Raw genomic sequence first — 12639 nt, forward strand, 5'->3', positions numbered from 1 at the left:
GAAATCAAGAGTTGGATGCTTTACTGACTGAGCCACCCCAAAATGGTTAGCTTTTAGACTAAATTATTTCTTTGATTCACAAAGCTAAGTAAATCCTGACTTTTGACTTGTTTTTGTTGTCAGGAGAGAGCTTATTTCTTATGTGGAGATAGAAAATTTTTCAGTGTAAAAATATATTTTATTAGGGTGAATTTTGAGTTGAGGTTAAGTATAGTGTGAATTATAATTGATATGCTTTGGTACAGTATTATAACATGAGTTAATTGTAGCAAAGCAGCCATTGAAAGTTAGTTGCATTATGTGTGTGTGGTTTTTTTTTATTTTTCATTTTTTATTTTCAGAGCTGTGGCAGCTTACCTTCGAGCCCTCAGCTTGAGTCCAAATCACGCAGTGGTGCACGGCAACCTGGCTTGTGTATACTATGAGCAAGGCCTGATAGATCTGGCGATAGACACCTACAGGCGAGCTATTGAACTGCAACCACATTTCCCTGACGCTTACTGCAACTTAGCCAATGCTCTCAAAGAGAAGGGCAGTGTAAGGACATTTATTCAGTCTATTTCTTTGTTACTTGATAGGATTAAAAAGTTGTTTTTGTGCGTATTGTTATTAAGTATTGAGGTGGTCAGTAGTTTCACTTTGGAGTTTTGGTTGAGAGAATAGCAAAAATGACCTATTTTCTAGAATATTATCAGCCCCTCAGCTTAACCAAGCAGTTGTTAGAATAACATCAGTGGTGGCTCTGTGATTCCTTTGTGGACGTTTTGAATAATTTGTTTTGTTTTCTAGGTTGCTGAAGCAGAAGATTGTTATAATACAGCTCTCCGGTTATGTCCTACCCATGCAGACTCTCTGAATAACCTAGCCAATATCAAACGAGAACAGGGAAACATTGAAGAGGCAGTTCGCTTATATCGTAAAGCATTGGAAGTATGTTCAGGGTGGTGTGGATGGATAGTTTGTCTGATAATAGAGGAAAAGCAGTTAAAGTTAGCCATTTCATCCACCTCTTTTGTAAAAATTGTGGTTGAACCATTCATGAAGCTAGTAATTGAGTAGCTACGGTTTGAGTGAAGTCTTGTGTAACATTCAAGAAAGACTCTACATTGAGTTCATGATTTTATGAATAGATAAGATCACAAAAAAGTTAAACAGTAAGTTACAGTTCAAGAGAGGTTGCCAATAAGTATAATTTTAGTGCCTGATAGCTGTAGTGATGGTTGGTGGGTGTGGTAGGAGTTTAAAAGAGATTTCAGAAGAGAGAGATGCTGGAGTAATCAGCATAAACTAGGATGAGGAGAGGTCTATCTCATCGTGGTTTGAAACAAGGAGAGATCTAAAATGAAGAGGTAGAATTTGAGCTACTTGGCTTTGAAGAATGAACAGATTTAGAGAAAGGTAGACAGAACTTTAGGGATATAAAGGTATTTGGGCAAAGTTCTTATTGTGGTAAGTTACTACTGCTGTTGTAGAAGTTTTTAAACCTCGGGTATCATCTTGACTATAGGTCTTCCCAGAGTTTGCTGCTGCCCACTCGAATTTAGCAAGTGTACTGCAGCAGCAGGGAAAGCTTCAGGAAGCTCTGATGCACTATAAGGAGGCTATTCGGTAAGACGCTCACCGTCATGTTGTTATCATTTCCTCTCATGTTTTAAAATGTTTGGCATTTGGCACATTTGGCTTGTGTTAAGATGACTTTTAATAACAGACTACATTCAGGGGGGGTTAAAAGTTTTTGTGCTAGATCAATAAAATGTTTGTTTTCTTCTTTAGAATTAGTCCCACCTTTGCTGATGCCTACTCTAACATGGGAAACACTCTGAAGGAGATGCAGGATGTTCAGGGCGCCCTGCAGTGTTACACTCGTGCCATTCAGATTAACCCTGCATTTGCAGATGCGCACAGCAATTTGGCTTCCATTCATAAGGTACTACTGTTTGTTATGTGTGCATCTAAGCACCTAATGTTTAATTTTAGGACAATTTTTAACCATCCCTCTGTATTTATTTCCAGGATTCAGGAAATATTCCAGAAGCAATAGCTTCTTACCGAACTGCTCTGAAACTTAAGCCTGATTTTCCTGATGCTTATTGTAACTTGGCTCATTGCCTGCAGGTAAAGAATAACAGGCCAGTAATTGGCTTTCATGTTGCAGTCACTTTTTAATTGTTATGTGCCATATTAGTCCAAGCCTGGCTGGAGACCCTGTTCTTTAAAGGGTTTTCTGAAATTAGTCCAAAGACACATAAACTGTTAAGTCTTGAATAGGGTTTTCTGGGTAATAATGTCTTTTTGCCTCCTCTAGATTGTCTGTGATTGGACAGACTATGATGAGCGAATGAAGAAGTTGGTCAGTATTGTGGCTGACCAGCTAGAGAAGAATAGGTTGCCTTCTGTGCATCCTCATCATAGTATGCTATATCCTCTTTCTCATGGCTTCAGGAAGGCTATTGCTGAGAGGCATGGAAACCTCTGCTTGGATAAGGTGCAAATGTTTTAAGTTTTTTTGTTGCAAAGTAAAATACAGATAGAGAAAATGATGTGGATCAAATGTATATGGTTTAATGAGTTACCATAAGGTGAACACCACCCAAGTTGAGAAGTGAGACTTTGGCAGCCACCGCAGAAGCCCTTTCCATTGTGTCTGTCTTGATCATAACCCCTTCCATCCCATAAGGCAGAATCCTAACAATAGATGAATAACGTCTTCTTACAGTTCGAAAATCATAATGTTTAATACAGTGTTTAGTATTTGATATTCCATTTTGAGAATTAGAGCACTAGTTTGTCAAAGGTGGGAGTTTACTCAACAGAATAGATTGGAGTGCTAGATGTAATTCTGTATTTTAAAGGTACTTCCCGGGGTGTCTGGGTGGCTCAGTCAGTTAGGCGTGCGACTTTGGCTCGGGTCATGATTCCATGATTTGTGGGTTCTAGCCCTGCGTCAGGCTCTGTGTAAGCAGCTCAGAGCCTGGAGCCTACTTCAGATTCTGTATCTCCCTCTCTTGTGCTTGCTCACTCTCTCTCAAGAATAAATAAAACATTAAAAATAATTTTTTAAAAAAGTGCTTCCCTACAGAATTTTCTAAAACGCAGGGTTTGTCATGCTCTGTCCACACTGCCTCCTTTCTCCAAGTTTTAGATTTTGCTCATGCTCTTTCATAGGCCTCAGGAACATGATAGAGTATGAAGCATATTACACAAACTGCTAAGATTGTATTGAACTGGCTATATGAATTAAATGAAGTATTCTGGGGAAACCATTCCCAGTAGGTGTGAAGTATAGGTTTGTTTTGCTTTTAATCAATTTTCCTAGGTTTATGTATAGATTCAACTTGACTAACAAGCATTGGTTTCCATTGGTAGATTAATGTCCTTCATAAACCACCATATGAACATCCAAAAGACTTGAAGCTCAGTGATGGTCGACTGCGTGTAGGCTATGTGAGTTCTGACTTTGGGAATCATCCTACTTCTCATCTTATGCAGTCTATTCCAGGCATGCACAATCCGGACAAATTTGAGGTAAGACTAGTGTTTGTCTAGAGACACCATTTGTTTCATTAAACAAAACCTCATTTGTGGCTTTACCATCACCATTAGGTGTTAAGCCTAGTGTCTTTTTTTTTTTTTTAATGTTTTATTTATTTTTGAGACAGAGACAGTGCATGAGCAGGGGAGGGCTAGAGAGAGAGGGAGACACAGAATCCTAAGCAGGTTCCAGGCTCTGAGCTGTCAGCACAGAGCCTGACGCGGGGCTCGAACTCACCGTGAGATCATGACCTGAGCCGAAGTCCCAGGCTTAACAACTGAGCCACCCAGGCGCCCAAGACTAGTGTCTTTTTGAAAGATTTGAGCCGAAGTTTTTACTCACTTTTAATGTTTTAATTGAAATACAGATGGCATACAACATAGTGCATAAGTTTCAGGTGTATGACATAGCAGTTTCACAATTATATGTTCTGAAATGCTCACCACAATAAGCATAGTTGCTGTCTGTTACCATGCAGAGTTATTAAATATTATTGACTGTTCCCTCTGTACTTTTCATCTCTGTGACTCATTTTATAGCTGGAAGTTGCACCTTTTAATCCCCCTCACCTATTTTACCCATCCTCTTCATCACCCTCCCTTCTGGCAACCACTAGTTCTCTGTATTTATGAATCTCTGGTTTTTGTTTGCTCACTTGTTTTTTAGATTCCATATATAAGTGAAATCATATGGTATTTGTGTTTTCCTGTCTGACTTATTTCACTCAGCATAATATTCTCTAGGTCCATTTATGTTATGAATAGCAAGATTTCATTTTTTTATGGTAATGTCCCATTGTATGTATGCATGTGTTTACACATACACTCTCCACATACTCTTTATTCATCTGTTGATGGACACTTCCATATCTCATTGAGCCAAGGTTTTTAAATATACTGTATGCTGCCTTTCAGGTATTCTGTTACGCCCTAAGCCCAGATGATGGCACAAACTTCAGAGTGAAAGTTATGGCAGAAGCCAATCATTTCATCGATCTTTCTCAGGTAGGTGAAACTCCTACACTTCAAACTTAATTTTGAACAAATAGTGAATAAAACTATTGGCATATAGCTTGTATTTTTTGTGACAGATATTTTTAACATCAGCTACTACAAATGGGCAATTGCTTTGCTCTTATTTGCTTAGTCATTTACATTTATAATCAGCATGGATTTTGCTGATGTTGCAAATGAAATAGAAATGTGGTCTATCTGTGCTTGGACATAAAACTCTTCTAGGGATTAAGCCAGGTCTTATGACAGTAGATACTTAATATTAACTGAATAAATTGACCAAAATGGTGGCTTGGAAGAGGAATACATAGGTTATTTAAGGAAAATAGATGAACTATGGTTCATCTATCTTTGTGGGCCTTTGCCTTTGGTTATCTTTATTTCCATACTTTATTGCTATTTCTAGGAGCATAAATTTTATGTTAAATTAAGAATGAGGAGTGCCTGGGTGGCTGAGTTGGTAAAATGTTTGACTCTCGATGTTGGCTCTGGTCATGTGAGTTTGTGACATTGAGCCCCATGTCCGGCTCTGTGCTGACAACCAGGAGCCCGCTTGAGATTCTCTCTTCCTCTCTCTCCCTGCCCCTCCCCTGCTTGTGCACACAGGGTCTCAAATAAATACTTAAAAAAAGATTGAAACCTGTGGAGGAATTAATTTGCTGAGTCTTGAGTTTTTTTTTTTTCAACGTTTTTTTTTTTATTATTATTTATTTTTGGGACAGAGAGAGACAGAGCATGAACGGGGGAGGGGCAGAGAGAGAGAGGGAGACACAGAATCGGAAACAGGCTCCAGGCTCTGAGCCGTCAGCCCAGAGCCTGACGCGGGGCTCGAACTCACGGACCGCGAGATCGTGACCTGGCTGAAGTCGGACGCTTAACCGACTGCGCCACTCAGGCGCCCCGAGTCTTGAGTTTTTTATTCAGACTCTGTTGGCCACTTTGGTGACTAATAGAGATATGCATTGTAGAATATATCTAGTAATTCACGTATGAGTCATTGATACCCAGCAGAAGGGTTTTGAGATTCTTGTCATTTAAATAATATGTACTAACATCTTTGGCAGTGTAGCTGTTGCTATGGGACCAAGAAGCATACTGCCTTCCACTTCTGAGATGTTCAGGAGCTCACTGCTTATTGACTGAAGTCTAAACTCTTCAGCATGGCCTTCACAGTCTTTCTGAGTCTGAGCACAACCTTGTTGGCCAATACTTTTCACCCACCATTTCCCCTCATGTATACCCTGTACCAAATAGCAATAGCAAATAGCACCAAATAGCAGTGATCTACACACTATTTTTCTTAATCTACCATGCACTTGACTCTGATTAATTCATACTTTTCTCGTGTCGAGATTCTATTCTGTCCAACTGCCTCAAACTCCTTCCCATCTTTGAAGACCCATTTCAAATGCCAGCTCCTCTATGAAGCCTTGTTATTCATACGTTCAGTCTAGAAGTAAACTCTCCTTCCTGTATTCTGTATTCCTTCCTGTATTCTGTTTCTGTAATGTTTTGGGCCCATTTTAAGGGCACTTAACCACATTTTTACCCTGCATTAATATAACTTGTGTTGTTCTGTTTTGCATCTATGACTCTGAATTTTATTTGATGCCATTAAGACGAATTGAATTAGTTTGAGGGGCTCCTGGGTGGTTCAGTTAAGCATTTGACTCTTTATTTTTTATTTTTTTAACGTTTATTTTTGAGAGAGAGAGCATGAGTGGGGGAGGGGCAGAGAGAGAGGGAGCCACAGACTCTGAAGCAGGCTCCAGGCTCTGAGCTGTCAGCACAGAGCCCGACGCAGGGCTCAAACCCACGAGCCGGTAGATCATGACCTGAGCTGAAGTCAGACGCTTAACCGACTGAGCCACCCAGGCGTCCCAAGCATTTGACTCTTGATTTCGACTCAGGTCATGATCTCACAGTTGTGAGATCTGTCTTGAGATCAAGCCCTGCATCAAGCTCTGCTAGGTGTGGAGCCTGCTTAAGGTTCATTTTCTCTCTCTCTCTCTCTCTCTCTCCCTCCCTCCCTCCCTCCCCCCCCACTCCTGCTTTCCCGCTCATGCTCCTGTGCTTGCTCTCAAAGAAAAATAAAACTAATTGAATTAGTTTGAGATTATACATAGTGAGTTCTTTTTTTATTCCGTAGATTCCCTGCAATGGAAAAGCTGCTGATCGCATCCATCAGGATGGTATACACATCCTCGTAAATATGAATGGTTATACCAAGGGTGCTCGAAATGAACTCTTTGCTCTCAGGCCTGCTCCTATTCAGGTAAAGAAGTTCATGATAATTGCTCACAATGTTTATTGAACTAAAAAGACAGTGATGTGGGTCGTCCTCTGCCCCTGTTTTTCTGGCATTTGAAACATTTGAAACATGCTTGACATAAGAATAAAAGTGTAGGGGCTTGAGTGTCCGACTCTTAATTTTGGCTCAGGTTGTGATCCTAGGGTCATGGGATCAAGCCATGTGTCAGGCTCCATGCTGAGCATGGAGCCTGCTTGAGATTTTCATATATTCTCATTCATTCTCTCTCTCTCTCTCTCTCTCTCTCTCTCTCTCTCTCTCTCTCTCTCTCTCTCCCTCCCTCTCTCTCCCTCTCTCCCCCTCCCTCCCTCCCTCCCCCCTCCCCCTCCCTTCTCCCCCCTCCTCCTCCCTCCCCCTCCCCTCTCCTCCTCCCTCCCCCTCCCTTCTCCCCCTATTTCCCCTCTTCCTGTGCCCCTTTACCCTGCTTGCACTTTCTCTAAAATAAAATGAACAAAGAATAGTTCTTGAAATGCACAGGGACAAAGAATTCTAAGTGTAGAATACAATGCCCACAGGTACATGTGTATGGAAGCCTGCAATTCATACTTGGGTACAAACGGTTCTGTCTTGTAAATCGGAAAAAACATTTTAGCACTTACAAGGTTAAACTAAAATATTACTTGATTCCTCTTGGCTAAAGAAGTCATCCCTCCTTGTTTGTTTCTTTACCTATTTAATTTAGGACTCCTATGGAAGGTTTTTAGTTTTTGGCCTAATTTTTTCTTTCTTTTAGGCAATGTGGCTGGGATACCCTGGGACTAGTGGTGCGCTTTTCATGGATTATATCATCACTGATCAGGAAACTTCTCCAGCTGAAGTTGCTGAGCAGTATTCCGAGAAACTGGCTTATATGCCACATACATTCTTTATTGGTGATCATGCCAATATGTTCCCTCACTTGAAGGTAGGTAGAAAAACAGTGCTATGTGGGAATTGCAAAGAACTGTAGTCATTTATTTCCTTGCTATTGTCTCTATGCATCCTAAAAGATATGTGTCTCAAACTTTTTTTTTTGATTAGAAAAAAGCAGTCATCGATTTTAAGTCCAATGGGCACATTTATGACAATCGGATTGTTCTGAATGGCATCGACCTCAAAGCATTTCTTGATAGTCTGCCAGATGTGAAAATTGTCAAGGTCAGAACCTGGTCAATATTGTCATTGAAACAAAGTTATCTGCATTTGGGATCTTTTCCCTAATGATACGTTTTGTTGTTTTTCTTAAAGATGAAATGTCCTGATGGAGGAGACAATGGGGACAGCAGTAATACAGCTCTTAATATGCCTGTTATTCCTATGAATACTATTGCAGAAGCAGTTATTGAAATGATTAACAGAGGGCAAATCCAGATAACAATTAATGGATTCAGTATTAGCAATGGACTAGCAACTACCCAGGTGAGAAGAGACAAATAGAATGTAACGTGTACCACCAACTATTCATTTGTCTCCTTTAAATCTCATAACTCCAGGAGGTATAAGCATTATTATCCCTGTTTTATAGGAGAGGAAATAAAAGTTCAGTGGAAATTGGTATCTTCTATAGCTTTGTCTTATTTTAAACGTCTGTTGGATTCAGCCAGCTGGTCACTTAATGAGGGTCTACTGTATTAACAGTATCTTACTGTTTCCTATCTGTGGCTTTCCTCTTAAAAATGGTGAACTATCTGTAGACTTCATACAATTTCTTCTGTAACTCAATCTTTCCCTAGTTAAATCTCTCTACTTTTTAAGACTTTCAGTTCAGGCAGCTTCTCCAGGAATCCATTCCTGTCCTTATCATTAATCTCACCTTTCCCGTTCCATTGGTACCTGTCTGTTCTGTTTCTTTAATGTTTGGGTTATATTTTTACATGCAGCACAACATGTTATTATTCCCTGTGTTTGTATTTATTCTCCACTGAGTTTAATTACTTTAGGGCCCATGTCTTAGCCACAGTAATGTAGTATTTGTTCAATAAATATATATTGCATGTTTGAATAAGTGAATAGGTAGCGCTGTCAAGATATTAGAAGGCAAGGAGTTAACAGTTTTACTGGTGTAACATTTCATACCAAGGGTGCTCAAAATGAGCTCTTTACTCTCAGGCCAGCTCCTGTTAAGATAAAGGAATTAATATTGGGCTAAACCGACAGGGGTGTGTTTTTTCTTACTCTCTGGTTACCTGTCCTTTGGAGCAATAGGACAGACCTGTTTGACTCAAGAAAAACATGTGTATGTATGTATGTATGTGTGTATATACATATATACGTATATATACATATACGTATATATGCATACATACATATGTGTATATATACATATGTATATACATATGTATGTATGTATATACATACACATATATGTATGTGTATATATATATATATATATACATATAGTTCTTGACATTCACAGGGACAAAGAATTTTGAGTGTAGAGCACAATGCCCAAATGTATGAAATGTCCATACACACCTGGAGTAGTTACATAATGGAAGATAGTACCCAGATGTGTGGGAATTATAAGATTATAAATGTGTACATACTTAGAAATAGTGGCGATCAATGTGAGGAGACACAGTAGAGATCATTTGGAGGAATGATTTAAATTTAGCCTTCAAGGGTGGGTGTGATTTAGAAAAGGACATTTCATTTATTAAAGTGAGCAAAAACTTGCTTGTGAATTAATAGGGTTTTGAAAAGAACTTTTTGGCTTGAGTGGTAAGTTTCAAGGTGTAGTCCTCACTGCTCCCAATTAAGATAATTCTGTAACGTTTTTCTTTTTTTTTTTTTTTTTTTTTAATATGTCATGGATATTTTCTCATACTTGAAATGACATGACTTTCAAGGATTATACTTTTTGGCATCTTAAGGAATCTTTATTAATTAAAAAATGCCAGACTATGCTGACTTTCTAAAAATTTTTATTTTTTAATTTAAACCCAAATTAACATATAATGTAATAATGGTTTCAGGAGTAGAATTTAGTGTTTCATCACTTACATATAACACCCAGTGCTCATTCCCCCTCCCACACACACAGCACCCCTCCAGCAACCCTGTTCTCTGTATGTAAGACTTTCTTGGGGTACCTGGGTGGCTCAGTCATTTACGCATCTGACTCTTGATGTCAGATCAGGTCATGATCTCATGGTTCGTGGGATTGAGCCCCATATCGAGCTCTGCTGATGGCACAGAGCCTGCTTGGGATTTTTTCTTCACCTCTCTCTCAAAATAAATAAACTTAAAACAAAAAAAGAGTCTCTTATGGTTTGCCTCCCTCTCTGTTTTTATCTTATTTTCCTTCCTTTCCCCTATGTTCATCTGTTTGGTTTCTTAAATTCCATGTATGAGTGAAATCATAATGATATTTACCTTCTGACTTCATTTAGCATAATAAATGCATCCTAGTTCTATCCATGTTGTGGCAAATGGCAAGATTTCATTCCTTTTGATCGCTGAATAATATTCCTTGGTATGTATACATATGCCATATCGTCTTTATCCATTCATCAGTTGATGGACATTTGGGCTCTTTTCATAATTTGGATATTGTTGATAGCGCTGCTGTAAACATTGGGGTGCATGTGGCCCTTCAATTCAGCATTTTTGTATCCTTTGGATAAATACCTAGTAGTACTATTATTGAGTCATAGGGTGGCTCTATTTTTAGTTTTTTTGAGGAACCTCCATACTGTTTTCCAAGTGGCTCTACCAGTTTGTATTCCCACCAGAAGTGCAAAAGTGTTTTCTCCAGATCCTTGCCAACATCTTTTGTTTCTTGAGTCGTTAATGTTAGTCACTCTGACAGGTGTGAGGTGGTATTTTCTTGTGGATTTGATTTGTATTTCCCTGATGATGAGTGAGGTTGAGCATCTTTTCATGTGTCTGTTAGCCACCTGGATGTCTTTGGAGAAGTGTTCATGTCTTGTGCACATTTCTTCACAGGATTATTTGTTTTTTGGGTGTTGAGGTTGGCAAGTTCTTTATAGCTTTTTGGACACTAACCCTTTATCAGATATGTTATTTGCAAATATCTTCTCCCATTCAGTCAGTTGCCTTTTAGTTTTGCTGATTGTTTCCTTCACTGTGCAGAAGCTTTTTATCTTGAGGTCCCAGTAGTTCATGTTTGCTTTCGTTTCCCTTGCCTCCAGAGACATGTCAAATGAGAAGTTGCTGCAGCCAAGGTCAAAGAGGTTTTTTGCCTGTTTTCTCCATAGGATTTTGATGGTTTCCTGTCTCACATTTAGGTCTTTCATCCATTTTGAGTTTATTTTTTGTGTATGGTGTATGAAAGTGGTTTAGGTTCATTCTTCTGCATGTCGCCATCCAGTTTTCCCAGCACCATTTGCTGAAGAGACTGTCTTTATTCCATTGGGTACTCTTTCCTGCTTTGTTGAAGATTAGCTGACCACACTTTTGTGGGTCCATTTCTGGGTTCCCTATTCTGTTCCATTGATCTATGTGTCTGTTTTTGTGACAGCACCATACTGTCTTGATGATTACAGCTTTGTAATACAGCTTGAAGTCCAGAATTGTGATGCCTCCAACTTTGGTTTTCTTTTTCAACATTGCTTTGGCTATTCAGGGTCTTTTCTGGTTCCATACACATTTTAGAATTGTTTGTTCTACCTCTGTGAAGAATGCTGGTATTATTTTGGCAAGGATTGCATTGAATGTGTAGATTGCTTTGGGTAGTATTGACATTTTAAGAATATTCTTCCAATCCGTAAACATGGCATGTTTTTCTATTTTTTGTGTCGTCTTCATAAGTCTCTTTCATAAGCTTTTTATAGTTTTCAACATACAGATTTTTTTTTTTAACGTTCATTCATTTTTAATAGTGCATGAGTGGGAGAGGGGCAGAGAGGGAGACACACAGAATCTGAAGCAGACTCCAATCTTTGAGCTGTCAGCACAGAGCCCGATACCAGGCTAGAAACCAAGAACCATGAAATCATGACCTGAGCCGAAGTCGGATGCTCAACCAACAGAGCCACCCAGGCGCCCCCAGCATACAGATCTTTTACCTCTTTGCTTAGGTTTATTCTTAGGTATTTTATGGTTTTTACTATTATTGTAAATGGGATTGATTCCTTGATTTCTCTTGTGCTTCATTATTGGTGTATAGAAATGCCACAGATTTCTGTACGTTGATTTTTTTTATCCTGCGACTTTGCTGAATACATGTATCAGTTCTAACAGTTTTTTGGTGGAGTCTTTCAGGTTTTCCACGTAGAGTATTATGTCATTTGAGACTGTGCTGACTGTAAATGTAATCATGTTGTTTTTCTTGTTCTAGATCAACAATAAAGCTGCCACTGGAGAGGAGGTTCCTCGTACCATTATTGTAACCACCCGTTCCCAGTATGGGTTACCAGAAGATGCCATCGTGTACTGTAATTTTAATCAGTTATACAAAATTGACCCTTCTACTCTGCAGATGTGGGCAAACGTGAGTATGCGTAGATTCATTATTCATGTCTAGAGACTACTAAAGATTATTATGTAGGCCGTTTCGCTGAGGCTGCCCTCTGTCCCTATTCAGGAGCTGTTGTGCTCATTTCTAAAATGTTGAAAAGAGTAGGTTTTTCAGACGTTTTTGATTTCTCTTTCCAGCGTCTAAATATTACAGCATGAGCCTTTTTAATTTATGTATTCAACACCAGGGATCACACTTTTTCTTAAAGAGCCATCTTGTATATATTTTTGGTTTTGCAGTCCATACCCTGTTAACATTTGCTGAACTCTGCCATTGGAGCAGGAAAACACCATTAAACATTGTGTAAATGTATGAGTGAGTG

The 12639-nt window shown here is 39.1% G+C and overlaps 1 protein-coding gene across 3 annotated transcripts in view; it reads left to right on the forward strand.

The window, feature by feature from the left end:
• The window catches only part of OGT (O-linked N-acetylglucosamine (GlcNAc) transferase), a 36414-nt gene that overhangs the window by 15860 nt on the left and 7915 nt on the right, over positions 1-12639 (forward strand). For all 3 annotated transcript variants that reach the window (XM_030306277.2, XM_030306278.1, XM_032592212.1), the window contains 13 exons: positions 342-537; positions 790-930; positions 1508-1608; positions 1774-1927; positions 2014-2115; positions 2306-2485; positions 3367-3525; positions 4447-4536; positions 6695-6820; positions 7590-7760; positions 7877-7993; positions 8084-8254; positions 12138-12290. In XM_030306277.2, the coding sequence (XP_030162137.1) occupies positions 342-537; positions 790-930; positions 1508-1608; positions 1774-1927; positions 2014-2115; positions 2306-2485; positions 3367-3525; positions 4447-4536; positions 6695-6820; positions 7590-7760; positions 7877-7993; positions 8084-8254; positions 12138-12290 (1861 nt within the window). The remainder of the gene's footprint in view (positions 1-341; positions 538-789; positions 931-1507; positions 1609-1773; positions 1928-2013; positions 2116-2305; positions 2486-3366; positions 3526-4446; positions 4537-6694; positions 6821-7589; positions 7761-7876; positions 7994-8083; positions 8255-12137; positions 12291-12639) is intronic.

Source organism: Lynx canadensis, chromosome X (genome assembly GCF_007474595.2).
Source record: "Lynx canadensis isolate LIC74 chromosome X, mLynCan4.pri.v2, whole genome shotgun sequence".
NCBI lineage: Eukaryota > Metazoa > Chordata > Mammalia > Carnivora > Felidae > Lynx > Lynx canadensis.